Here is a 27,828-nt window from a genome sequence, read left to right on the forward strand (position 1 = left end):
ACTATTTTCTGTTTTGTCTACCTGTGCTATAATTTTTGACTCTTGTCCTCTTTGATTCTGTAGAGTTCGATGGGTTTGTGAACTGTTTTATTTCCCCATTGGGTTGGTATATGTGTGCGTTGTATTTTGAATGTTTTTTCTATGGAATAAAAGAGAAAAAAAAGAAGAGGGGAAGAGGTAAAAAATGTCAATTCCTCTTTTCTTATTTTCCTCTCTCTAGTCATCGTCCAGACTGTATTTTGAAGAAGAAAAGAGCATAAGAATACGCGCACACAGAAGGATAGGAGAGGCTTAAATCCTCATCTCAGGGATTCGGTTTCAACCCAGCGAATCATGGGGTGAAGGAAGAAGAGAATGTGCAGAGAGGAGGTCTCATCAGCTATTGCCATGTATCAGAGTTCAAAGGTCAAAGGTCAGGTTGCTAAAATCTGGTTTATCAAATTACAGAGGGAACAAACGAAACTCCTTCATGACTTTTTGGTAGTGTGTGACAGGTGGACTCAGGTCTCTGTGGAGCAGTTGAGGCAGACCATAGCAAAAACAGTGGAGGGGTCTTACTATACAGGAGATCAGAGAGAGAGGTGGGGGTAGAGAGAGAGAGAGAGAGAGAGAGAGAGAGAGAGAGAGAGAGAGAGAGAGAGAGAGAGAGAGAGAGAGAGAGAGAGAGAGAGAGAGAGAGAGAGAGAGAGAGAGAGAGAGCGAGAGAGAGAGAGAGAGGTGGTAGTACAATATGGGAGTGGGTTGAGGCGCACTGGTGTTGCCATGGTGACAAGCCGTGCTGATCAGCCCTGCGAGTAGAGGTTGCCCCAAAGCACAGATCAAGCTTCAGTTTACCCAACACCTATTCAAGTCTTCCCCACCAGGGGCCGAAATCATAAAAGTGTTCTTAAGCTAGATCTTAAAGATACAATCAGTAAAAAAATTTTCACTCTGGTGACCACTATTGGCGACCCGCAGGAATTGCGACATTGGCAAATTTACTCTCCTATTACATGAGTGTCTGTCACAACTGCCCATTGCCCTGTCCCCTTTAGCGATAGTAGCCCATAAAGGAAAAAACTTACAGGACAGAAATCTTCTAAAAAGACAGAAATTTCAGCACCTGACAAAGCTATCATTTTGCAATTAGCACAGGACAAGTCTTTCCAACCCCCCCTTTTGCAATGATACTCAAAGTTTTAATGAGAGTACCTCTAAAAGAATGACCAAAGAAATTTTAAGTAGAACTCAGGAAGGCTCTATAATCTATCCATCCATTATCCAAGCTGCTTATCCCAATCAGGGTCATGGGGATCCTGGAGCCTATCCCAGCAGTCATTGGGCGACAGGTGGGGAGACATCCTGGACAGGCTACCAGTCCAGCACACACACACACACACACACACACACACACACACACACACACACACACACACACACACACCTAGGGACAATTTAGTATGGCCGATTCACCTGACCTACATGTCTTTAGACTGTGGGAGGAAACCCACGCAGACACGGGGAGAACATGCAAACTCCACACAGAGGATGACCTGGGACGACCCCCAAGGATGGACAACCCCGGGGTTCGAACCCAGGACCTTCTTGCTGTGAGGTGACCGCGCTAACCACTGCGCAACTGTGCCGTCGGGCTCTTTAATACAATTCCTAAATATTCTCCAAGTAATTCTCTCATCACTGACAAACGTCTTGTTTTCTTACAAACGTCTCAATATAGGGCGATAATAGCATTGTGTAAATTAGGCTCATCGCAACTGATGAGGCTTATAGAAGACTGAATTTTAGATTTTCATAACTGAAAATACATACGTTTCTAACCATTAACTAACGAATTAACTAATGAATAAAAATCAAACAAGTATAAAGCTGCAACCCAAAGTGCTTTCTTCTGGGAAATAATTGGAGAAATAAAATATTAAGGGCAACGAAAACTTATGGTTAACTTAAATAGCTAATTTTTAAGTAAAGGAAAATATTGAAACATTAGTTAATGTCTTTTGACTAAAGGCCTGTTAAGTGTAACTGTCAAATTTGCTTGCTTATAACATCTACATCAAATATTGAGAACTTAATCTTGACAAGGTATGTTAAGCTTAATGTTAGAGATAGTAGGTAAACCAATAAAGACTTTGAAATGCCAACTTGTCTAAAATGTGTTCAAATGAATGAGGTTAGAGGCTTACATATATTCACTGTAACAATGACAGCTGAAGGGTTATCTTATAGTTAAAGAAACTGAGAACAAATTTGAGAACTCCCACTTCAAGAATCCCATTTATTCCCAAATGTAAATGTTTATAAGAAGAAATATGAGAAGTTATAACAGTACATACGTTTGGTTTTTTTTTTAGAATATAGTCTTCTCATAACTTTTTTAAGACTAAAGCTATGAAAAAAAACATAGCACATGAAAATATATTTTTTTAACTTTTTCATGAAAGTTTAGTGAAACGGGGCCCTGCAGAACTACAGGACAACTTCTGACCCAGAGTCAGTGTTCTGCAGAGCAACTCCTACTCCATGCAGGATGAGCTGTTTCCGGTCTCAAGGGCAGGGGCAAGACATGTGAACTTGGCTTCAGCAGTGGGGATGGTGTTGTGGAGGGGTGGGGGTGGGTTGGCTGGATGAAAGGTGAGGTAAAGATGAGAGGTTTGGGGAATGGAGCGGGGGGGGGTGTTACTCACCTGACAACTGCTGGACCCCGGGCTGGTCGTGTGTGCTTAACAACTGGCTCTGAATCGTCTCCACAACCCGCTTAAAGCGCCGGCTGGGTCCTATTCATACACACACATGCATGTGTGTGCATGCGAGCACACGCACACACACACGCACGCACACACACACACGCACACACACACACACACACACACACACACACACATATGCACACAAATAACATAATCAAATACTGTCAGAGAGTAGTATTAGGGATGCCTATAAAGCAGCAGGAGGAAAGGCAGTAGAATATAAATGAAATTGTATTCACCTCCAATAGGTTCATCCTTTGTGCTAATGTATTTATGTATGTTAGTGTGTGTGTGTGTGTATGTGTGTGTGTGTCCTCACCTGAGAGCAGTGTAAAAGTGACAGAGTAGATGCCGTTCTCCTTGGTGGCAGCTGTGCTCTCTGTGTAGGTGATATCCACCTGGAACTTGACCGGCTTCTGGAAGACAGTGGGGCCGGCTGTGGACTTGTACTCCGCTCGGAAACTGGTCTGAGAGATCACGCTGTGGCTCAGGCTGGGGATCTGGGACAGGAAAGACATGCAAACGGAGAAAAGGAGATGAGAAAAGAAGTAAAGGAGAAAGGAGAGTAGAGGGGACGGGAGAGTGCCAGGAAAGTGTGTGTATGTATGTGTGTGTGTGTGTGTGTGTGTGTGGGTGGGGGGGTTATTCGGACTGAAAACAGGCTGGGTAAAAAAAAAAGTGTGTGGGTAAGGCGATTATAAGTGGGGGAAGCACCACTTTTTTTAATTTCCTTGCACACCTTGCACATAACAAGGCAAATAAACCCTCATTAAAATAGCCTCCACACTGTGAATCACAGATGAAACTCTTAAGGAGATTAATAGCTGAGGGAGTAGCCATGCATGGTGAGGAGCCTTCAGCTAATGTAATCTTAAACCATCAAAGATGCGGCGCTCCCATCCCAAAATGAATTTGTATGCCCAATGAACAGGTGAGCTCCGAAATTGTCCCGTTTCTGCCGAGGAGCTGCAGAGGGTTTTTGACAGTCCATTAATGTGAGGGTGCTGAGAGGTATGATTCCCACCCATTCAGGTGCCAATCTCCTGTCCAGAATACCGGTTGACGTAAGCTAGAGCAGAAAATAGCTACCGGGGGGACGGGGAAATGGTTTTTGACATTGACCTGCCACGGCGGAGTTTGCATTTACTTCGACGCTGTTGAATCGAACTGGGGGTGAGGACATGTTCCCCATTTCACTGGGCACGTTTGCATGTGAGCTATCACAGTGCATTCTTCACCCATGCAGCAGAGCTCAGGGAAGAAAAACCCTGACGTTGCCTGCACCGCGGCATGCTTTTGTACATCTGCGCAGTTAAAAAATGCACACGTGCATGGACGCATACAAACACCAGCCAACACACACACACACACACACACACACACACACACACACACACAAGCCCAAAGTGATACAATCTATTTCTCATTCTATTTCTCGATCCACACACACACACACACACACACACACACACACACACACACACACACACACACACACACACACACACACACACACACATGCAGACCCACATGCAGACCCACGTAAACACCTAACCTCTCGGTACGAGGCATTCAGGGCACAGCATCTATATGCTAATGATCAGCGCTCTGTGTTGATGTTCTTTTGACCTCAAGTGAGAGCAGCAGTCGGAGAGGAAACAGGAGAGCTGAACACAAGCAGTTTACCCAACGGCCACATAAATCACAAGCATGTTGGCGAGCACCCGGAGAAAGCGCGCCTCACAGCACCGCCAATCACCGCTTCAGTTAATGGCAGACAAAGTCCTCCGTAAGGCAGCAGGTACGAGGGTAACACTGCTGTACATGCACATAACCAGATATAGAGGGCACACTAGGGTTGTGGGGGACAGGAAGCTTGCGGAGGGGGAAAGGGGGGGCGGTGAGAGAGACGAGCGGAGGGAGAACGGGGAGAGAGAGGGAGGAAGAAAACAAGGTGAAGCGGAGGCGTACGTACGGACAGAAAGGCGTGGACAATGTCGGCCTTGATGGAGCTGAGCGGCTTGTCTTTGATGACGATGAAGATCTGCTCCTCTTTCTCCAGGTTGATGAAGTTCCCAAACCAGGATTTTTTGGCAAGCCTGCAGGAGAGAGAGAGGCAAGGAAAAGAAGACGGGTTAAACGGGCACTTACTTTGTTAATTGGCGCATCAAGTCTCCCAGACACGACTACCTTCTTTTTATGCTTTCCTCTCTCAATCTATCACCCTACAGAAACTCAAAATACCGCTCTCTCTCTCTCCTCCCACCCGTCCATCCATCCACCCCCTCCATTCGTACATTTCTCTTTCCCTCCTTGTTTGAAATGTAACACATGTCATGTGTGAGGTTATTGAGGTTATCCCCCAGCAGATGGAGGCAAATTTTGCTATGCAGAAAAACTGTTGAGAAATATGCAGAGAGAGAGAGAGAGAGCGAGAGAGAGAGCGAGAGAGAGAGAGAGAGAGAGAGAGAGAGAGAGAGAGAGAGAGAGAGAGAGAGAGAGAGAGAGAGAGAGAGAGAGAGAGAGAGAGAGAGAGAGGAGAGAGAGAAGGAGAGACTTGCTGTGCTTTTTCATTATTTCTGCTTTAGGGACTGGAAGTGAACTAATGGATGATGCCCCAGGGGGAATGATCCACAACTGTGAAGAGGAAAAAGTTTTCTGACATGTTGCCTTCTGTGCCACTCTGTGTGTGTGTGTGTGTGTGTGTGTGTGTGTGTGTGTGTGTGTGTGTGTGTGTGTGTGTGTGTGAGTGTGAGTGTGAGAGAGAATTGAGTTTCTCTGTGAACAGGGCCAGAAGGGGCAGTGGAAGATGAATTTCCGACTGGCCTAAACCCAGGTGTACCTGTACCCACTAACAAGCCATATGGACCTCTGTTTAAATTTCCAGCTTATTAATATTTCATGTAATAGACTTTGCTCATGTTATGGCTAAAAAAAATTACCATGTTTGCTACTTCTGCACTTTTTTTTACAAGACTCGTAATCCTCAGGAAGAGGAAGGTTTTTTTTCTCCCCCTATTAAAATATAGATGTAGATATCTCTATCTTTCCTCCTGCAAAAAGCTTGATGTCAGGTGAGACATTGTGAGGCATTCATGCCAGTATTGTTATTACTGTACCAAGATGATGATTGTGGCAGAGAGCAAGCTGTCGTAGCTGATGTGCTCGACTGTATAAATGGATCTCCATGCCAATCTGCAGCTAACAGAAGGCTTCCTCCATCCAACTCTCCAGCGCTTCCCAGCTAGGTTGTCCTTCTCAGCCAGGTGGCAAGGGCCAAGCTAGCCAGCCACCAAGGCATATCTAGGCCAACCGTGAGCTATCGGGCCTCTGGGAGCTCCGTGACATCAACCACGCTCCCCTCCCTCTCTCCCGTAACCAGCCTGCAGCATTTCACTGTTGCCCCGTTTCTCCAAACCAAACCACAGCATAGGTCACTTTTACTTAGCAAGCTGGAAATAGCATAATAAAACATTCATGGGCAAAACATCAGGCTAACAAGAGGTCATGTCTGCTGACATCCAACTCACTGACTGGTGCTGGGAGGGGCAGCGTATGCACTTGGAGGGAGTACAAAGCAGGCAGATTTGATCCTTGAAAAAAAAGTAACTCAAGAAAGTAGAGTGGTCACTCACTCTGGGGAAGACTCTGGTGTGAGGCTGGACATCTCCTCTTGTGTGGGAACTGTGAAGGTTAGTAGGGTCAAAGGTCAGAAAGAGGTCAATGAAAGACATCAGACGAGTGATTTTTTTCGTACCCGTTTTCCGGGAACTCTGCCTCTGATTGGCTAGTACTCGTTGCCTCTGTTGATTAGGTTGGTGAAGGTTAGGGTTAGGGCGGGGTTAGGGATAGGGTTAGCCAATCAGAGATAGAGTAGGGGCGGGTCATCCCGGAATCCAGGTGAACGCTCTCTCAACGAATACTAGCCAATCAGAGGCAGAGTTCCCGGAAAACGGGTACGAAAAAAAATCACGCACATCAGACAGAGTGCAGTAGAACACAGACATGCTTTAAAGGGACATACCGTCATTTTCGCATGTTGTAGCCCATTGGCTACAAATGACGCGTGCTTTACGTTACTCCCAAATCTATTTCCAAAGCACACCATAGTAACTTAGATTTTGAAGGTTTTTCCTACCTTTCTGGAAGCCGTTGATTTTCATTCATTTCAGGAAGGCACGAAAATCAACTTGCAGACTTGAAACTTGCTTGAGATAGGTAACCAATGAAAATTCTGTTGACATTATTATCCATCCTTCCATCCATCCATTCATTATCCAAACCGCTTATCCTGCTGTCAGGGTCACAGCGATGCGGGAGCCTATCCCAGCAGTCATTGGGCAGCAGGCAGGGAGACACCCTGGACAGGCCGCCTCACCATCACAGTACATTATTATCATTATTATTATTTTATTTTTATTTTTTTTTGCTCAGTGATGCTGGTCGTGTGGCTCAGGTCCCGCCCAGGCTGTTCCGGTGGCGCCTGGACACTGCTTGACAACCTCCTCATCATATTTATCATACATTTTATAATTCCATTATAACGCTGTTATCCTCTTTCAATGTTGTATTCTGTAAATTGTGTAAACACAACATCCATTGCACGCTGTCCGTCTTGGGAGAGAGATCCCTCCTCTGTTGCTCTCCCTGAGGTTTCTTCCTATGTTTTCTCCCTGTTAAAGGTTTTTTTTTAGGGAGTTGTTCCTTACCTGATGCGAGGGTCTAAGGACAGGATGTTGTGTTGCTGTAAAGCCCCTTGAGGCAAATTTGTGATTTGTGATATTGGACTATTGACACTGATATCAAATAAAATTGACTTGACCCCCCCCCCCCTTTTCTCCCCAATTGTATCCGGCCAATTACCCCACTCTTCCATGATGTCCCAGTTGCTGCTCCACCCCCTCTGCCGAGCCAGTGAGAGCTGCAGACTACCACATGCCTCCTCTGATACATGTGGAGTCACCAGCTGCTCCTTTTCACCTGACAGTGAGGCGTTTCACCAGGGGGATGTAGCGCATGGGAGGATCACGCTATTCCTCCCAGTCCCCCTCCCCCCCCGAACAGGCACCCCGACCAACCAGAGGAGGCACTAGTGCAGCGACCAGGACACATACCCAAATCCGGCTTCCCACCCGCAGACATGGCCAATTGTGTCTGACCAAGCCGGAGGCAACACAGGTATTCGAACCGGGATCTCCGTGTTGGTAGGCAATGGACTAGACCGCTATGCTACCCGGATGCCCCTTGACCTGACTTTTTGTTAAAGTTAAGCTGTCTGTGAAAAGTTGCATCTGAAAGCATGGGTTGTTAGGCAGATTCTTCTGTGTGGTTTGGTCCAGTGTGTTCGGACATCCGAGCTTCAAGAGTTGGCTGCTGAACAGCATTGCATTCACAAGCTATCTTGTCATAAGATCAATTCTGAAATTAAACAATAATCAAATACAGATGTGCCCGGTGTCCTGGCAAAATTCCCAACCTGGTTCTCCCCATCTGGCCACCTAATCATCCCTCCATGTAATTCGCTCCATGATTCCTCCCTCTCCACCTCAAGCTGATGTGTGGTGAGCGATCTGGTGCAAAATGGCTGCCATGCACCACCCAGGTGGGTGCTAGACATCGGTGGTGGTTGAAGTGAGTTTCCCCCTTCACTGTGAGGGCTTTGGGTGTCTAGATAAAGCGCTATCTGAACGTAATCGATTAGATGTTGTTAAAAGGACAATGTGAACATGGCAGCTTCTTGCATTGAAGAAGTTGCTGTTCGGCAGCCGACTCCCAAATCTCGGATGTCCCGAATCTGCCTTGGATCTCTGCAACTTATCTCTGCAAGTTGATTTTCATACAGTACGGAAATCAATGGAAACCAACAGCTCCCAGGTAGGTAGGGAAAACGCATCTAAAAATCTATAACACTATGGTATTCTTTGGAAAATGGTCCGGAGTAATACAAGGCATACCCCATTTGTAGCAAAACATGAACATCGGCAAGGGACGCCGACGTTTTTTTTTAAGAGATATAACGGTGGTGGTGATAAGAAGCAGCGCTACATTGCCTGACAGATGCCAGAAGGTGAATTTATTTATATAAAAAATAAAATTTTTAAAAGGCCCGCAACTGAAGGAATAGGAGCATCCCGTTTCCTGTGACAGTTACCTTGTAGTTTCCTGCGGTGGAAGCGCGGCGAGCCCAGGAAGCTGTTCTTGATGGAGTTTAGGCGCGTCCTCCAGGGCATGCCTCCAATAGACGGGCTTGGGGGCGGTGTTGGGGTCGGGGTTCCAGCTGGGCTGTCCTTGGGCGTGTGTACCGGGGTGCCCTTAGGGGTGGGGAGGGGGCTGCCTCGTGGGGAAGGGTGGGGGGTAACCTGTATGAGGGGGATAGATTTGGGCGCTCGGTCAGTGATGGACGAAGGCGCCACAGGGTGAAAGTGGTGCAGCCGGATGGGCGAGAGCGGCACCACCGGGCTAAAGGGCACAGAGAGTTGGGGGTTGGCGCCAAAGGGGGTCCGCCGCACCTGGGGGCTGCCTGGGATGGGTGCACTGGGCATGGAGGGAGAAGATGGAGACGGCGGAGGGCTGGTGGGGACAGAGAGAGAGGGGGGTTGGCAGGGGGTGGAGGGTTCTGATTTGGCCATAGCTGAGGGGTCCGGGGTGGTGTCTGGAAGAGGGTTGGAGCGTGTGGCATGGTGTGGCTTGGGAGCCACTTTGGGCTTAGCAGGAAGAGTCTGGGTCTTGTTCAGAGCAGCCGGGACAGGCTCACTGTTGGGAGTGAGAGAGTTGGGGGTGGATATGCGGGGGCCTATGCGGTTAGGAAGGGGCTCAGGGGAGGGGCAGGGGCTGGTGTTGGGCGACTGCGACACATCTGGAGATTGGGGCGGAACGCAGAACTTTCTAACAGGCTGTAGTTATGGGAAACAGTAGGAGGAAACACCACGTAATACAACCAGCAGTCGAGACGGGGGAAGGAGAAAATGAAAATGCAGAAAGACACATGGGAGTACAAACAAACAAACAAACAAACAAACAAACACACACAGAGGAAAGGAAAATAGAGTGGCATAACAAACAAGCACATAGCCAGCGGTTGGGAAAGCCAAGGAATACAGAGGCAGGTGGGATGTGTACACACATGCACGCGCACACACACACACACACACACACACACACACACACACACACACACACACACACACACAGATATGGGGGCGTTGCAAAAACAAAAAGAAGACAAAAGAAAAGAACATGCAGTTAGACCATGTGGTCAGTCAAGTCTAAAGGCAGCATGGCAAAAAAAAAAAAAGACACGAGTCAAAGTACAAGAACATTACAACATGCATTTTTAATGAGCCAAAAGTTGACAAAAGTGTTAAATAAGACGGTGGATTTCACATTGGACGAAACAAAGACGACTCTGCGAACGAAACGAGCTAACGTAGAGACAGGTGTGAGAGACACCGAGCCAGCTGCAGAACAGGACAAGGGAGATGATGTTATGATATTCCCGCTTTCCTGCTGATGTTATAAAGCTGGAATGAAGAGGGGTTTCACGGGACGAATGGAGTTGTCAAGGCCCATTTGTTGCTTATAGTGTTACTGGTTTTGTTTTGAAGTTGACAGTTGCAGGGTGAAACGGACCAAACATTTCCCTCCACGACTCTCCCTGGGGAGACTAATTTCAGACAATCATTCAGGCCGCTCCAGAACTCATCCGGTCCATAGGAATTTTGCCCCCCCCCCCGCCCACACACACACATGAATTTGAGCTAATGACTCTACATGGAAACAGCTGGTGAGGGCAGAATCCATCGGCAAGAGCTTTGGCTGGATTTTAGGGATCAATTTCTCCTTCAGATCAGCCTGAGAGAACCTGTGTGGCGCAAGGAGCTCGTCTCAGGATCCCAGCTAATCTTGAGCCTTCTCAAACTAGTCAGTTGGAAAAGTTTACAAGCTCCCCTGCACTAAGCAGGGAAAGTGGGATTTTCTGAAGCATTCCCTGAGCTGGATTTCCATGGAGCTCAGGCGAAGGAAACAGAGAAAGGCACAATAACTGGAGAGGATAGGGAGGAGAGGCTTTGGGAGAAGGGAAAGTTTGCTCTAGTTATGTCCTCTGTGTGTGTTCGTGAGCATGTTATGCTCAGGGATACAAGGAGAATACAAACTATCTGGATACAAGACTCAGCTAGAACCGGAAATGAACGCGGTATGCCTTGCTTCCTGGAGAAAGAGCTGGATTTTGATGTAAAGCTTATCGATGAAGATCTTAAATGTCAGACTAACGCAGCATAACATTATCACTTTTTTTTTAACTAATATATTAATCCCCATGGGGGAAATTCTTCTCTGCATTTAACTCATCCTTACTGTGTAGCTAGGAGCAGTGGGCAGCTGCCGTGCAGCGCCCGGGGACCAACTCCAGTTCGTCTTGTCATGCCTCGGTCAGGGACACAGACAGCAGTAGTAACCCTAACATGCATGTCTTCTTGATGGTGGGAGAAACCGGAGAACCCGGAGAAAACCCACCGCAGACATGGGGAGAACATGCAAACTCCACACAGAGGACGACCTGGGATGACCCCCAAGGTTGGACAACCTCGGGGTTTGAACCCAGGACCTTCTTGCTGGGAGGTGACAGCGCTAACCACTGGGCCAATGTGCTTTAGCAGAGAAAGAGGCAGTGATACTGTTTTTACTGGGTGTTCACATTGTTTCTGGACGGCTTTGTGGAAGTTCTGCAGCCTGCAACATATCTGGGGGTAGTGACTTCAATTATTTTCTCTGGATGGTGTAAGCAGGAACCACAAAAGGACTGGGTCAGCAGGAAGTGGATATGTTCCCTGCGAAATGCCAGAAGGTGAAAAACAAAAACAAGGGGCCTGACAAATGTGTCCGGAGTACAGGAGTGTCTGCCTTTGTGCGTAAGGGTGGTGTGACTTACCCGTGGGCTGCTGAGGGGGCTGGTAGAGAGACCCGAGGATGCTCCACTGATAGACCGCGACCTGTAGCGCACGCACACACACACACACACACACACACACACACACACACACGTATGAGAGATCAACAGGCTTATTTCTTACCACCTTTTAAAGACACAGGTAAAGGTCAGAGGTGGGAGATTATACATTAAGCATGGTTAGAAAGCACTACAGCATATGGTAGCATCACAGTGAGCACAAAGGTTACCATCAAGCCCCTTGCAAACACACAAAAAGAAGCTCAAACACACAGTAAAAGAGAGTAAAGCCAACAGAGGAGATTAAAAAGCCACGAGTTCAACCAATTTGTGCCAAAACACTGGTTTCCGAATGAGTTGAAGTGACCCCAGATTCATCTGGAAATCTACATTTTTCACAGATTAGCAATAATATTCAGCATTGAGTCAGTCTATGGGTGGCTAATAAAATGGCTAATAAATGAAGCATGTTGATTTTTTTTTTTTGGTCTTTTCTCTCCATCAGTAACAAATGATTTTATTTTTTAACATTTTTTTTTATAGGTGGGTGGGGGTTGAAGTGGGACATTTGGTTGGTTGCCATTTGTCATGTTTTTCAGCCGTCAATAACCCCTACGAATAGAGCGGCACCCAGAAATGAACAATCACAGAACAATCTGTCTCCATCATGCACGAAAGCACACACACACACACACACACACACACACACACACACACACACACACACACACACACACACACACACACACACACACACACACACACACACATTCACTCTCATCCACAAACAGAGCCTGTCAACACTTGGAACCACCAGCTGCTCACTTACTGTCACAACACAGTCCCTATTTGTCACTCAACCTAACATTGTCTTCTCCCACTCTCTCGCTTTCATCATCTATGCATTTGCTGATGTACGGCCATGCTTACAGAGTAATATTATTTCTGCAGAAACACATAGGACGATCTCTATACAAACAGCTCTACCAAACAAACTATCAGCCTATTCGCTCACCGAGAGAGACCTTAACTTGGTCTAAAAATGGGCTCCAGAGGTGATGTTGACTGACGCTGCGGCGCGGCTGTCCCGTTGGACCGCGTCACCAGACACATCTATGCAAGGTCAGACCAGGACTCCACACTGAACAGCTAAAGCTAGTCGCCAGACAGGCTGGTCATGCTGTTTAAACCGTGATCCTGGGTAAGGAACTGTATTTGTCCAGCCACTAACAGTGGAGTCAGTGAGCTGGAGTCTGTCCTCCTGACCCCTTAATGCTTTCATCCACAATGACCTAAAAGGCACAGCTGAAGCTACAGGAGCCTTCCTACTCTTAAGAAACACACACACATACACACCTGCATGTGCGCATGCACACACACACACACACACACACACACACACACACACACATACCTAACCAGACAGTCCATATCATTTACATATAAGTCCCATGGTCCACTGAGACATGCCCACAGTTGCGCGCTACAGTGCCTGTGTATACATAGCCAATTGTGCTTCATCTGAACATCGCCAAATCACACTGCCCTCTGGCCATTACAAGCATATTGTTACAGGCGCTCTGCATCTGTTCATGTTGGACCAAGAGTTCTATAAAGCTAATGTTACAGATGGTTATGCAGTACACTAATGGGCTGTCAGAGCCTTGGATCTGCTTTCCGAGTAGTGATGAATTATTGTTGACAAGTGTTTTATTTATAGTTAACAGCACACACCGCTAACCAATCATTTGTCATCTTTCGAAAGGAAACAAAGAGGCCGTGTTACAAAATGCAATAGGAAGGGAAAAACTGAAATCAGCCAGCCAGTCGGTATGTGTGCGTGTAGGTGTGTGAGAGCGAGAGCGAGATAGAGCGAGAGCGAGAGAGAGAGAATCGGTGCCTGAGTCTGTCTTGTCTATGTGAGCTTGTAGTGTACATGAGACCATGTTTCTGGGGGTTTAGTGCATGTTTGTGTATATATGTGTGTGTGCATATGTTAGTGTGTGTTTGTGCATGTTTTACTGCACCGTGTGTGTATGTGTGTGTGTGTGCTCTTCTATTATCCATTAGTCCTTGAGTTAACTTTTCCCTTAAGCCTACTTTGGTACCGGTCCCATGTCCTCAGTGTGTGACCAATAGATGTGTCTGAGGCCCAGCCAAGGCACCCGTGGGAGCCTAATACTCCACTGTGGGGATGGAACAAGTACAAGAGGTTTTGGGTTGAGGGCACTGAATCACACAGAATGGAACTGAACCAAATAAAATGAATGTCACCTGGAGTCAACAACAGGGTGGTGGTGGTGGTGGGGTGGGGGTTCACAAATAATACAGAAGGAGTCAAAATGCAATGCTTTTCTATCATAGTTCAATAAAAGGAGGTGAAAAAAGCACCACCACCCCCTCTCTCTCTCCTTTCACTCCTAGCAATCGGGTTTCTCTACATGGAGTAAATTCTCGTAACCTGCTTGACATAACTTCCTCTCTTATGGCGGGGGGCAACTCCCTGGGGACATGGCATGTTAATACCCTCAACCTAGCCTCGCGAGACCCCCCCCCCCTAAAATGGGTGCGGATCCAGAAGTTTCTGCAGTAGCGATCGACGTCAAAGGTGTTTTATTTGGTGCTCATTTGAGCTGCATAAACAGATTACGGCTAATAATTAGCATCAAAGCCTGACTTATTAAGATCGGTCTAACCCCAAAACCCAATGCGTGGAAACAGTGTGAAGCAACTGGAGCAGAACGGGAAAAAGGAAAATCAATTGATATTCTCTTCTTCACACTGCAGCACTTTCCCATATTTCATTTGCATATCATTAACCTCCTCTCATTTCTCTTGGCACGTCCTTAAGATTTGAAATTAAATTTGTAGGGGTTTTTTTTTTTTGCGCTAAGAGTTTCATTTTAAATGTTTATTCCCACACTTTTGGGCAATGCAAAAAAAAAGGAATTTGAAACTCATGTGAAAATGTCTCCGTCCATATATCTGCATGGCAAAGCTATTGAGAGGATATTCATCCCCACATCTTATTTAATTTGACGTCACGGCAACAGTCAAATCCCCGCAGCCGTTGTGAAAACACAGGGTTTGGCAGTTGCTGAGATTGGGACATCCTCTCTAACACTTGTGAGGCAAAATACTGGACGGGGATTGAAGTTTAGACGTTGGTGTAATCTTCGATAATGTCTACCCTCTCTCTTGCACCAACCACGCTAGGGGAGATGTATCCTGTCAAAATAGATGTTTCAAAGGCCGTCCTCTCTCTGACACACTCTGATCTAAAGTTCTGTGGATCTTCAGTGCTGTCGACAAAAGTTTGCTGTCAGGGAAAGATAAAGTTAGGTTCAGAGAGAAATTCAGTCGAGTCTTCCAAGATAATTCTGCTTTGTATGTGCATCTCCAATACTCCCACACACACACACACACACACACACACACACACACACACACACACACACACACACACACACAACACATATACCCACACACACAAATACACATATTTAAACAAAGTTACACAAGGGTGCTATGATAAAAGGCAAAAAAGTTCAAATACACAGAAAATTCCGGATTCACAGAGACTTTGTAACGAACATCTTTCTCCCCACTGACCAGCTAGAGAGCTACGGAATGCGGCAGGGGAAAAAGATGTATGGCATGAGAGAGATCTGATCTGATTTGGAGATGGAAGGCTGGTACACAGCTCCTCAACCCTCAACCCACCATCAACGGACAGTAAGCCACAGAGAGGCAAACTGGCAGCATCTCGAAATTAACATAGTAATTCCAAAATGACAGAGGGGGGCGTATGGGACTGACGGCCATTCCCACACATATGGAACTGAGAGACAGATAGAGAGAGAGAGAGAGAGAGAGAGAGAGAGAGAGAGAGAGGAGATGAGAGAGAGAGAGAGAGAGAGAGAGAGAGAGAGAGAGAGAGATGAGAGAGAGAGAGAGAGAGAGAGAGAGGGATAAAAAAAGAAAGGCAAGTGAACCCCTGTAGAGAGATGGGGGGAGGAGGGGGGAAGAGGGAACCACAGATATACTTATTCAAATTAGAAAGATGCGGGGGAGCTTTGACATAGGACTCAGAGACAAAACCTATTCCTATACTAATGCCAATGAGACGTTTCCTCATACGGAGATTTATATGCATGGACCTAACAGTCCCACTATATAGGATGGTCCAAAGCATTCCTATTTCAGTGCCTTTTATCTGGTTTGTCATTCAATGGTCTGGGATATATGAACCACCGTTGGCTCAGTTCTCAAAACATTATGAATGCTCAAAATAGGCATCATAAATAGGCATATTTTCTTATTCTAGACTGGTCAGACAGACAAGAGAGCAGTGGGCAGAAGACGGCAAGATTCTGAACTTTTGAAACCTTTCAAAGAAGAGTTGAGACCTGGATGGCCTGAAAAGATGAGAGAATAGCATGGAAGCAGTGAAAAATAAGAAAACGAATCTTACAAACGGAAATTCAGAGGCGCAAGAAGTGTTAAGAGGTGGGAGCTGTTGAGTTGGATTTGAAGGCCGCTGAAGTGGCTGCTTTCAATGAAATATCATCCATAGAGACGGAAAATAAATTATTGAAATCTGCATTGTTGGTTTACTCTTGGGGTTAATCATAGCTATGAATAAATATGACATTTGAATGTTAGAACAGGAAAAAAAAATTCCCATTTCCTTATATCTACCTATATATATATATATATATATATATATATATATATGCACCCTCTGCTGCCATGGTTTTATCATATATCTATCTTATGATTTTCTTTCCCCCAGCAGTTTGCCAATCGGTCTATCATTACGCAGATCTGGTTATCATTCCTCAGATATAGCCTTCCCGCTATCACAAATGTCCCGGGATTCAGAGCGGAAGGAAATATACATGGAGTGATGACATATTGGCTCCGACCATAAGATAAGAAAACAGATTTAGAAAAATCTCACTGAGTCTTGTGGGGGTGTAGTTTCAACTAGGGTCAGACATTTTAGAAAGAGAAAAAATTGCTCTGCACCAGTTAAAGTGGGGCACGGTATTTGAGCGACTGTGCGCTGATGCATTCTGAACAATTAAAAGAAAAGATAATTGAGCTAACTGTGGAACGGGGGAATTCAACATCTTAAAACTCAGAAAAACAAATCTTCTGACACTGATATGCCAATGTGCAACTTTTTTTCTTTGGATTTTTTTCTCCCCAGTTGTACTTGCCCAATTACCCCACTCTTCCGAACCATCCCGGTCGCTGCTCCACCCCCTCTGCCAATCTGGGGAGGGCTGCAGACTACCACATGCCTCCTCCGATACAAGTGGAGTCGCCAGCCGCTTCTTTTCACCTGACAGTGAGGAGTTTCACCAGGGGGATGTAGCGCGTGGGAGGATCACGCTATTCACCCAGTTCCACCTCTCCCCGAACAGGCGCCCTGACCGACCAGCGGAGGCGCTAGTGAAGTGACCAGGACATACTTACATCCAGCTTCCCACCTGCTGACAGGGCCAATTGTGTCTGTAGGGACATTCGACCAAGCCAGAGGTAACACGGGGATTTGAACCAGCGATTCCCGTGGTGAAAGGCAATGGAATAGACCGCCACACCACCTGGACTTCCTGCAACTTTTTTTTCCTAGCTTTGAATATCAGTTGCATTCAATTTAAGGGAGTCTTTCCAATTGTTCTAGAAACATGATGCAAGCAATAGTTGTCATGGTATGACACTGTTTGACCCATAACAGTTGATAACTCGCTTTTCCTACTTGGATTCTGGCTAATTCAACTGCTGAATTTGCCTTACAATTAGATATGGCAGCGTTGTTAAGCCTCCGCATGCCGCTACAGTATTTCAGAGATTAAAGAAAGCTTTAATTTTGGGAGAAGAACCACCGCATCTTTCTCCTGTCATGTGATCTCACCGCATGTGTGCAAGGAGGGGGAGCAAAAACAGGCAAAGGGGTTGGGTGAGTGGGTGGTGAATACCTTTCTTCTGTGCTGCATTTTGTATTGGTGTCAGCAGTATCCAAGCTTTTACTGTACACAGATTTACTACAGTGAGACAGAAGACAAAGTGAGCAGCGTCAGTCTCCGTGCATGCGTGTCCATGCTGAGCTGAGTCACAGCTAGGCCTGCTGTGACCACGGAGCCGCAAGACAACCGAATCGTCAGCTTACATGCACATGCACACTCATGCACACACACTCATGCACACACACACATACATTTGAAAGTTGTGGTGACCTCTCATTTCTCTATTCCAAGCCCTTTCAGTTGGATTTTTATACGTATACATGTACCTCTGCCCATGCTGTGTCATGTCAATAGCTCTCCTGGCAGGGACAGGAGAGCCTCCATCTGTGACGCTAAGAACCTCCATAGATTTCCTCTCTGGTCTCCTCTTGCCATGGCGGTTCAACATGGGAGAGTCCACACGTTTCCTCGGAGGATCTGCATATGCAGAATAGGGAGACAGACAAATTCAGAATCGACACAGTAAACTTGGCCAACAACTTGGCTCCCTGTGTTTCTCTTGTTGCGTACTTGCTTGTGTTTTGGCTACTGTCTTTGGAATATCTTTATCCCGAGCTTAAAATTGTGGCTTTTGTTATTGAGCAACGGTTTCCACCGAGAACTTGAGCAAACAGATGCGCATTTATTTAGGAGGGGAGCTATTTGTTTCAGCCACTGACTCAGTAGCGCAAACACTTAGATGCACATAATATTCTCACCTTGTACTGCAGCACTCCTGGTAGAAAAAAGCCTAGGGAGTTTTGTCTAAGTATGGTGTCCACTACTATTGTCAGATTTCTGTGGGTGGATGCCTTATTTGTTGTGTATGGATGGAAGAAATTCTCTTGTGGAGAGATAGTAGCTGTCTGAGTTGAAGCAAGTGGCAAAAACGTTTTTTGAGAAACATCTTTTTTTTTTCTTTTTTTTTTTCCCTCTTTTTCTCCCCAATTGTACCCGTCCAACTACCATACTCTTCCAAGACATCCCGGTCACTGCTCCACCCCCTCTGCTGATCCAGGGAGGGATGTAAACTACCACATGCCTCCTCCGATACATGTGGAGTCGCCAGCCGCTTCTTTTCACCTGACAGTGAGGATTTTCGCCAGGGGGACGCGTGGGAGGATCACGCTAATCCCCCCAGTTCCCCCTCCCCCCTGAACACGCGCCCCGACCGACCAGAGGAGGTGCTAGTGCAGCGACCAGGACACATACCCACATATGGCTTCCCACCCGCAGACACGGCCAGTTGTGTCTGTAGGACGCCCGACCAAGCTGGAGGTAACACGGGGATTCGAACCAGCAATCCCTGTGTTGGTAAGCAACGGAACAGACTGCTACGCCATTCAGATTTTTTTTGAGAAACATCTTTTGACACACTAATATCCACAAAGAGCACTCAACATTTCATTGAGCAACAGGTTTATTTTCTGTAAACACAGACTTTTTCGACTGAAGAGTCAATCCCCTCGCAATGGGATGCGATTCAATTTCTATACCAATCCCTAGAAGACCTGGGAGTTTCTGAGTAAGCACCTTAAACTAGGTTCACACTAGCTGACTTTCCCAAAGACATTCAGTCCTAGCCTTCATTTGCATAATCTTAAATGTTTTAAGGACAGTCAAAGCATGCTCCCATGACCGACAGTCATGTAGTATGACACCAGCCGACCCAGTTTTAGTGCTCTTAACGGCTTCTGAGACTCTTAAGACAAAATCAAGCCTGACTGATTTACTCGTCAGGCTCAGGGACAGGCTCTCGTGTCAGTGACAGTCAACAGCCAATGAGCTCTCCAGCGAAAGTGAAATCAAGTTAATGTCGGAAATCCTTTGCTCTCACAAAAAAAAAAACATTTTGCAGCTCAAAGCAACAGTGGTCAAAAATAAAATACACATACAGTCTTTTTGGTCGGCACAAACAACGACAAATGCTAGAGCAATGGCGGTAAGTACTTGCTTGTCCTCCATTGTTGTTTTGTTCTTTCACACATTGCTCCTTTCATATTCTGGTGAACTGGATGTTGATTGGCGACCTTAAATAGGGGTCCTCATAGTATTTGTCGCAGTGCATTACGAGGCTTGGACTCATTGTGACGTGTCTCAGGGAGTCTTGTAATCTTTAACCCCCCAGCGATTTCAAATTGTTAAAGGTGAAATACTCCATGACAGAAAGACCAGTGAGTTGCAGTCTTTAAGTGTGACATGTTCTCTGACTAGAGATCCTGTCAAGTCGTGTAGTGTATACCAGGGTTTAGATAGCATTACCCCAGCATTAGCTGTGCCACTATTTCCAGTCAGAGTCGTAGGACTAGCAGAGTCAGACAGACATGCTAGGAACTTTCTCCTGCGCTTCTTGGGAGATCCAAAGGTTTTCCAGGACAAGTTGAGATATATAATCCCCCAAGCACGCCCTGAGTCTATCCAAAGGTCTATTCCTAGTCGACCATACCCAGTATAACTCCAAATGAGGGTGACGGGAAGGCATCCTTACCAGGTGGCTAGACAACCTCTAGACTCCTCTCAACTCAAAGTGGTGGGGTGGACTCTGCTACACTGCCATGAGCTCCTCTTTGTGCACATTTGTTTCACCAATCTCATTCTCACAATCTCATCCTGGTGCAATATTGAAGGCAGATGTGTAGAAGACGTAGGCATTACAAAGCTTGGCAATGCAAATCGATTCTCTTCTTATGCTAGCTTGTTTTTGGATGAAAACTGCAGTACTTCCATTTGCCATTCATAATGAACATTTGTGTAGAAGTGAAATCAGACCAGTCAAAATTGTGGCAATACTCAGAGATACTTTGTGAGCCATGGAAGTGATTTTGTGAGTGTTTACAGTGATTCTGCTCTGATTTGACATGTTCTGTTCTTTTCTGTTCTGTTCAGTTAAATTCTATGATTTGACTCTGTATGACATTTCTGGCTGTGCCTCACCAATCTCATTGCGCGGGGGCAGGTTCTGGTCCTCCTGGCTGGGGTACCTCTCCTTGCGATCCAGTAGCAGGAAGTAGATCATCTTCTCTTGATTTTCACTGCAGAGGGGTACCAGAACCAACAACTGACACATCAGGAGGAGGAATGATATGATTCACAAATAAGCACAAAAAAAATGCATATTACACTGCAAGGGTGTCTGCAAAAAAACATACATGCAGGCAAACATCAACCTACACTTGTATATACAGGCCTGTGCATACACAGACCCAGACATATAAAGACAGGGGGGAAAAATACCCCCAAAAAAACCCCACTATGATGAACATCCTTTAATCTTTTTGAGTTCATTGTGAAAAAGTTTCGTAATAGCCTGCCTCATTAGAAAAGATTTTAGTCTCAACAGATCATTAAGCCATCATAACACATTTTGTACATGAAGATTTTTAGGTTTCGCCCCATCTTCATTAGGTTGAGACTGCAATCAAGTTTATGATGGTATGAAAACATTACAAGTTCCTCATTATCTGTCTCAGTATAACAGGATGCTGGATGTCTTTATCCTCTGGTCCAATCTCAGGGATGTAACAGGCCTACGGGTTTCTTCTTCCCATAATAAAGACAGATTGGAAATCAGCGGGGGGGCAAAGAGAGAAGGACCTGCAACTTCAGCTAAAATCAACCAGGGCAGAAGACACAAAGGCAGAGGAGTTTCCTCCAGCCAAGCAGTATTACTGGATGCTCCCTGGAGACAGGCAGTGGGTGAGAAGGGCGCATAGAGAGACCAGAGAAATGAAGCTCCAGAACTAATGGGGGAGGCTGGGTGAATAAGAACTAGAGGGAAACTAACACAGGGGGCGAGAAGGGACTAGGAAGAAGGGAAAAAAAAGAAATATAATTAACAACTGCAATAGCGCAGGTGGAAAATGAAACTAATGAAACGTGGACTGCAGGGCGGCCAGGATTGGCCTTAATTCACACACGCACGAACAGGCATGAAGATGATAACAATGTGGCCCACAAGCATGTTATGGATATGGTTTATCAGTTTGGCGGGGCTGTGTATATCTGGTGGCAAGTGGTGTAAGCCCTGTCTGATAACAGTCAAGTGATCTATGGCTTCAGACATTTGAAGTGACAGCTTCAAAGGATTTCATAAGAGCCAGGGAAGAAAAAAAATGGCTGCTGGCATCCAGAGGGATCCCCCCCCATACCTCCTCCACCTCGCTCTCCCCCATGTACTGGCCTGTGCTCTTTCTCCTCACCTTCAGCTGCTTTTTTTCATCCCATTTATTTATTTTTTAGTGCGTTATGTCTTGGCTTCTTCCCAATTCTTGTTTCATCTCTGTTGCACAGGCCACCTCCCCTCACTCATCCCACCTTTCTATTCACCTTGCCACCTTTTTTGATTCTCGTACTATCATTCCATTTGCTGCTGCTGGCACACCTCTCCCTTCACCTCTCCATCTATTACTTTTACCTCTTTCCCTTGTTTTCCATTGAGCTATCACTCCATCCAATCCCTAATCACTATGCCAGATCCTCTTTCCCCTCTCTCTCCCACCATTTCCTCCTTCCATTTCTCATCCTTACTCCCCCCCATCTCTCCCTCCCCTCCTACTCACTCATCGGAGAGAAGGTCTTTCAGTAGTTTGTTTTTGTCTCTGAAGCAGCCCAGGGAGTGCATGCTGTCCAGCACGTCTGGGTCGATGTCGTCTGCAGAGGGCAGGCTGCGGATGGTCACCTTCCTGGGCACGGGCTGTTCAGGCTCTGGTTCGTTCTTCCCTCCTCTGGGAACAAATGAATGCAAATGAATAAAATGACAGTGAATTTGGTTCCCACTCAGAAATTCAGCCATTAAAGTCTTTAGTCTTTAAGTGTTGTGAGATTGATGAGGCTGTTTACTGATGACAGACACAGTGACAGTATGGAGGTAATACACAGCACAACAGTATTTTCTGCATCTGTCTGGGAACAAATGTTTTCCTTGACATAGCCCCAGATATCCATCCATTCCATTATCCAAACCGCTTATCCTTCTTAGGGTCGCGGGAGCCTATCCCAGCAGTCATTGGGCAGCAGGAGGGGAGACACTCTGGACAGGCCGCCAGGCCATCACAGGGCCGACACATTCAGTATGGCCGACTCACCTGACCTACATGTCTTTGGACTGTGGGAGGAAACTAGAGCACCCGGAGGAAACCCACGCAGACACGGGGAGAACATGCAAACTCCACACAGAGGACGACCCGGGATGACCCCCAAGGTTGGACAACCCCGGGGCTCGAACCCAGGACCTTCTTGCTGTGAGGCGACTGCGCTAACCACTGTGCCACCGTGCCGCCCCAGTTAAGGTTCTGAAAAGTTCAGCTTGTCATTGTATCATATTAGGTTTGGACATTTTGTATTTAGGCTTTCTCAGGTGAACAGGGGTGACAACCGAGCACAAGGCTAACCCTGTGGCCCAAGATGCAGTAAGACAGATATACATTTGAGTCACCATGTTTTGTTTTGTCTCTTTTTCCAACTTCTTCTCTGACCTCTTTTACTTCCATCACCTTCCCTTAATTTTCTGTCCCTCCTCTGAATCTCTTTTCTAATTTCTTCCTCTGTTTCTGCAGAGCAGCCAAAAAAGCTAAGGGATCGTTCTGTGAGATCCGAAAACGTGAGGTGACAGCTGTGCCTCTCGGCTAGTCAACCTCCTTGCTGCTGACATAGCCAAGCCCATCTATTTATCAGACAAATGGGCATCTCTCCATTCATGCGTTCATTCAGTCATGCAGTTAGTTACCCAGTCAGCCAGCGAATCTACATACCCAATTAGTCAGCCAGCCAGTGGCTCAGTTGGCCGGCGGGCCAGCCAGTCTGCCATACAAGGACAGCCAGTCATAAACCTAGCTGGCACAAGTTACATTCAGAATCTTCTCTTTCAACTCTCTCCATTTATATGCACACGATATTCTCAGTGAAAGAAACCATCATTCACACGCTGTACCTCACGTCCCATTCCACACCTAACCCTACCTCTTGAGTGACATCGACTTCCCTTCTCCACAGAAAATTGAAAACAAAATCAGAAAGAAAAAAAAACATGACTCTCACTTCAGCTGTCAATTGCCGACATGAGTTGTCCCCGCTCCCCTGCTCCCAATTCACCTGCCCATCTGCTGGCTGCACCTCCTCATCTTTCAAGCACCACCAACCTACCCTCACATCCCCAGGAGGAGCAGAGGCATGTATGTACTGTGGTGTGTAGAGGCTAAACTCAAAGTCATAAATCTTAGGGTGGCGGCTTTTATCTCATCCTCCCTCAAAATAAAAAGGTGAGAGAGGAGAAGCTGAGTGGACAGGAGGAGAAGAAGAGGGAGGAATACTTACATGTACCATGTGTGCTTCTGGATCTGTTCTAACTGTAAAGGACATGAGAAAAGAAAGAGCTGGTCAGCACGATGACTGTTTGTTTGGGGATTTTCTTGATGACTCTTTGGTCAACAACAGAAGAGAGAATCATTAAGCAATGGCAAAAATAATCAATGCAAAGGTCAAAATTTACTTTTTTCCCCCTCACGGGACGAAGCTTTCAGTACAATAACACTTAAATGAACCCAAGGCTTAATGACTGTGGAAATACATAAGAAAACAGGGGCAGACTGCAAGACATGAGACCATGAAAATGACTTCATACATACTTAAATGCAGATAATGAGGAAATATATAAAGAGAGAAGTGACAAGATGGAAGTGAGAGAGGCAGAAACAGATAGGTAACTAGTGAAAAGGATAGCTAGAGAAATGAGAGACAGTGATCGAGACAGAAAGAGAAAGAGAGAGAGAGAGAAAGAGAGAGAGAGAGAGCGAGAGAGAGAGAGAGAGAGAGAGAGAGAGAGAGAGAGAGAGAGAGAGAGAGAGAGAGAGAGAGAGAGAGAGAAATCATATCATTGGGCTATACAGAGAATATTATCGCCCTCACACACACACTGCCGACCCTGCCAATCCCTCTGGTCTAAAGGGAATCTCCCCTTTCCCTGTTTGTTCAATCTCTGTCCAATTCTCTCTCTCTCTCTCTCTCTCTCTCACACACACACACACACACACACACACATACATACACACACACACACACATAAACACACACATTCTCTCTTCTATCTCTCTCTCTCACACACAAACTCTCTGTCCCATTCTCTCTCTCTCTCTCCCATCCCCCCCCTCCCTCGCTCGCTCTATCTTTGGCACGCCTTGCCATTTGTTGCCATGAACCCTGTGCCATATGGGCACTTTGTCACCAACACTGTTGGAATGGTCTTTGTTCATGAGAAGTACACATGAGAAAGAGAGAAAAGGGATGTCAAAGAATGATGTCAGTTGGAGCGACTCTGTGGTCACTGATCTGCCCACAGTGGAGACACAATTCTGTATGTCTTAGGACTAGTTAATTTTTTTGGGGGGGGGGGATTTCAAATCGTTTGCTCTCAAATCAGAGGGTGGTAAAATTAATATTGTGCTTCTCACGTGTCACCTGAAAACAAACGTCCTTGGTAAGTATGTGTTTGTGCGTCTGAGTGACTTCCATGAAGTGTTTTGCGAGCAAGGGTAAATGTAGTATCAATCTCTCCACGTTTCCACATCCATCTGTGTCCGCAGGTCTTCCCACGTGTTTCAACAATGATGAATGTCTTGGTGTGTTGGTGTGATCACGGGCCCTGGCTGACTGCTGTTACTGACTTGGGGTGACTTCTGTCTGCCTTCATAGGAGTCGCGGTATTGACAAAGTAACCCCATCTGCCAGACAGAAGACTGTGGGTGACCTACTCTCTCACACCCTTATTGAAGTGGAGAGAGTGGACCAATATCGCTATAACGGGACCAAGAGTGATGTGGTTTGAAATGTAGTATCGCATCAATCAATCAGTCAATCCAAGAGTACCAGGGCCAGCTGCTCTCACTCAACCAGGAGAGTGGCTATTGTATTGGTTTCCCTTGGTGTGCGTGTGTGTGTGGGTGTGTGTGTGTGGGTGTGTGTGTGTGTGTGTGTGTTTGTGCACGTGTGTGTGCATCTTCTAATCACATGCTGTCTCTCAGGGCATGGATAGTCCTCAGGGGTGGGCATGGGTAGGTGAATTGGGGATCTCCTGTCATGCCCTACTGAGACAGCCCTTGGAGGATTCCTCGACCAGAGATGGCCACTGAGGCCTCTTGTCTTTTTCCATCAACAACAAGAGTAATGTGATACCTCTGTAAGTGGTCTCTCTGTCTCTTGTCATGAGAGGAAAAAAGCTAGCATCCTAGACAGCGGTTATGAAATGGTAGTGAATAGATTACAGATTGTGGCAGGATGACGTTAATCTGATTAACGTTTATCAAACAGAAACCTTTACATGCATATAGTCCGTAAGGTGAAAACCAGAGTAAGAATGGACGGGGATGGATGAGGTGAGAGTTTTTTTTTAATGTTTTTTAATGAGAAGCAGGTCATGACATGGAAAGGAGCTCATTGACTCATTGATATTCATAATTAGTTGGTCCATCTCGACAGGGAGGGGGATGAAGAAACAAAAAATCGATGGCAGGGCTCTAAGGTTAAATTTGAGAGGCTTGAAAATGAAAGCAAGGAAATTGTGAAAAAAAAAACATTAATTATGAGCTGGCTGAGTCTCACATGCCCTCATAAGCATCATGCCGCCTGAACAAGTATTAAATAAAGGCATGCCACCACTGGAAATCTCTTTCAAAGAAAAACTGCTAGTGATGGAGGTCAACCCTCAGAAAATCCTGTGTGGAAAAACAGGTGCCAAGTGCTGGGAGGAGATGCTTGGTAGTTGTCGTGATGCAATGACAAAAATATAACGTCTTCATATAGTGATAATACACGTTAAATGTCAGCACTATTTATTGATTCTTTGATGTATGTTTTCTTTTCTTCCCTCTGCTTTGACAGAGTAGATTTAGATTCCCCCCCCTCTTTTTTTTCTCCCCAGTTGTATCCAGCCAATTACCCCACTCTTCCGAGCTGTCCCAATCGCTGCTCCACCCACTCTGCCAATCCGGGCAGGGCTGCAGACTATCACATGCCTCCTCCGATACATGTGGAGTCGCCAGCCGCTTCTTTTCACCTGACAGTGAGGAGTTTCACCAGGGGGATGTAGCACGTGGGAGGATCACGCTATTCCCCCCAGTTCCCCCTCCCCTCCGAACAGGTGCCCTGACTGACCAGAGGAGGTGCTAGTGCAGCGACCAGGACACACCCACATCCGGCTTCCCACCCGCAGACATGGCCAATTGTGTCTGTGCCAAGGTAACATGGGGATTCGAACTGGCGGTCCCCATGTTGGTAGGCAATGGAATAGACTGCTACGCTACCCGCATACCCCAGATTTAGATTTCTGAGGCAGTAAGTCTCAAAAAAGAGTGGAAAGCAGCAATCCCCTACTTCTCCTCTTGAGAATTTGTGTGTTGGGGCCCAACCTTCCTCTATCCATAGGAGTAAATCTCTGGTCATGCCCCTCCTTAATTCTTATTGGTTGGTGGGAGTAGAAATGATAATGATGAGCGGAAGCTGAAAATGATTCAACTTTGGAGAGATGCAGCGTGCTCATGAAACCAAGAGGCCAGGGAGAGTAGTTGACAAGAGTAGAAAATCAGTCACAACTGTCCTGAGGGATGCGATTACTGTCCTTGAAAGATCTCTATCAGTACTTAGGAGAGCTCAAAAGTTGTCCAAACCCATTGGTGGTTCCCAGTGGATGGTGTTAAGACAAACACACGTGGCACACTCCACTGCAGTAGTGATATATTGGGAACGCTTGACAATATGGCACTAATGACAAGAAATTAACCTAATCTGAATAGAGTACTTTTTCTGACAGACTTTCTCCAGGGCTGAATTTCTCTGTCAATGTCTAGATCTTGCTCCATGTCCACACGAATGAAAATTCTTGCAACTTTATGCTTCTTGGAAAATGTTACAATGCAATAGCAACAGCTTGGCTCCTTCAATAACATCTATCAGTAGAATACTAAATCAAACTTCGGTTGCCTTAACATTGCCCCCAATAGTATGCAGATACATTCATTTTCCCACCACACAGAAACAAACAGGCTTCATGTAAATGCTGGGTTTTGGGGAGTCCATGGTGATTTATATGGAACACATTAAGATGATTACCCCAAGAGGGACCGATGATAGA

General features: G+C 46.1%; 1 protein-coding gene across 2 annotated transcripts in view; it reads right to left on the reverse strand.

Annotated features, from left to right (window-relative positions):
- Positions 1 to 27,828, reverse strand: part of LOC130113664 (serine/threonine-protein kinase BRSK2) — a 267,862-nt gene that overhangs the window by 4,165 nt on the left and 235,869 nt on the right. Inside the window, exons 9-19 of one of the 2 annotated variants that reach the window (XM_056281238.1) lie at positions 24,021 to 24,052; positions 22,268 to 22,432; positions 20,643 to 20,740; positions 17,996 to 18,146; positions 11,677 to 11,737; positions 8,899 to 9,106; positions 6,383 to 6,431; positions 4,723 to 4,846; positions 3,067 to 3,247; positions 2,685 to 2,774; positions 1,521 to 1,532 (exon numbers count right to left, since the gene is read on the reverse strand). In XM_056281238.1, coding sequence (XP_056137213.1) covers positions 1,521 to 1,532; positions 2,685 to 2,774; positions 3,067 to 3,247; positions 4,723 to 4,846; positions 6,383 to 6,431; positions 8,899 to 9,106; positions 11,677 to 11,737; positions 17,996 to 18,146; positions 20,643 to 20,740; positions 22,268 to 22,432; positions 24,021 to 24,052 — 1,171 coding nt within the window. The remainder of the gene's footprint in view (positions 1 to 1,520; positions 1,533 to 2,684; positions 2,775 to 3,066; positions 3,248 to 4,722; positions 4,847 to 6,382; positions 6,432 to 8,898; positions 9,107 to 11,676; positions 11,738 to 17,995; positions 18,147 to 20,642; positions 20,741 to 22,267; positions 22,433 to 24,020; positions 24,053 to 27,828) is intronic. The other variant, XM_056281239.1, reaches the window with a different exon arrangement.

Source organism: Lampris incognitus, chromosome 6, assembly GCF_029633865.1.
Source record: "Lampris incognitus isolate fLamInc1 chromosome 6, fLamInc1.hap2, whole genome shotgun sequence".
NCBI lineage: Eukaryota > Metazoa > Chordata > Actinopteri > Lampriformes > Lampridae > Lampris > Lampris incognitus.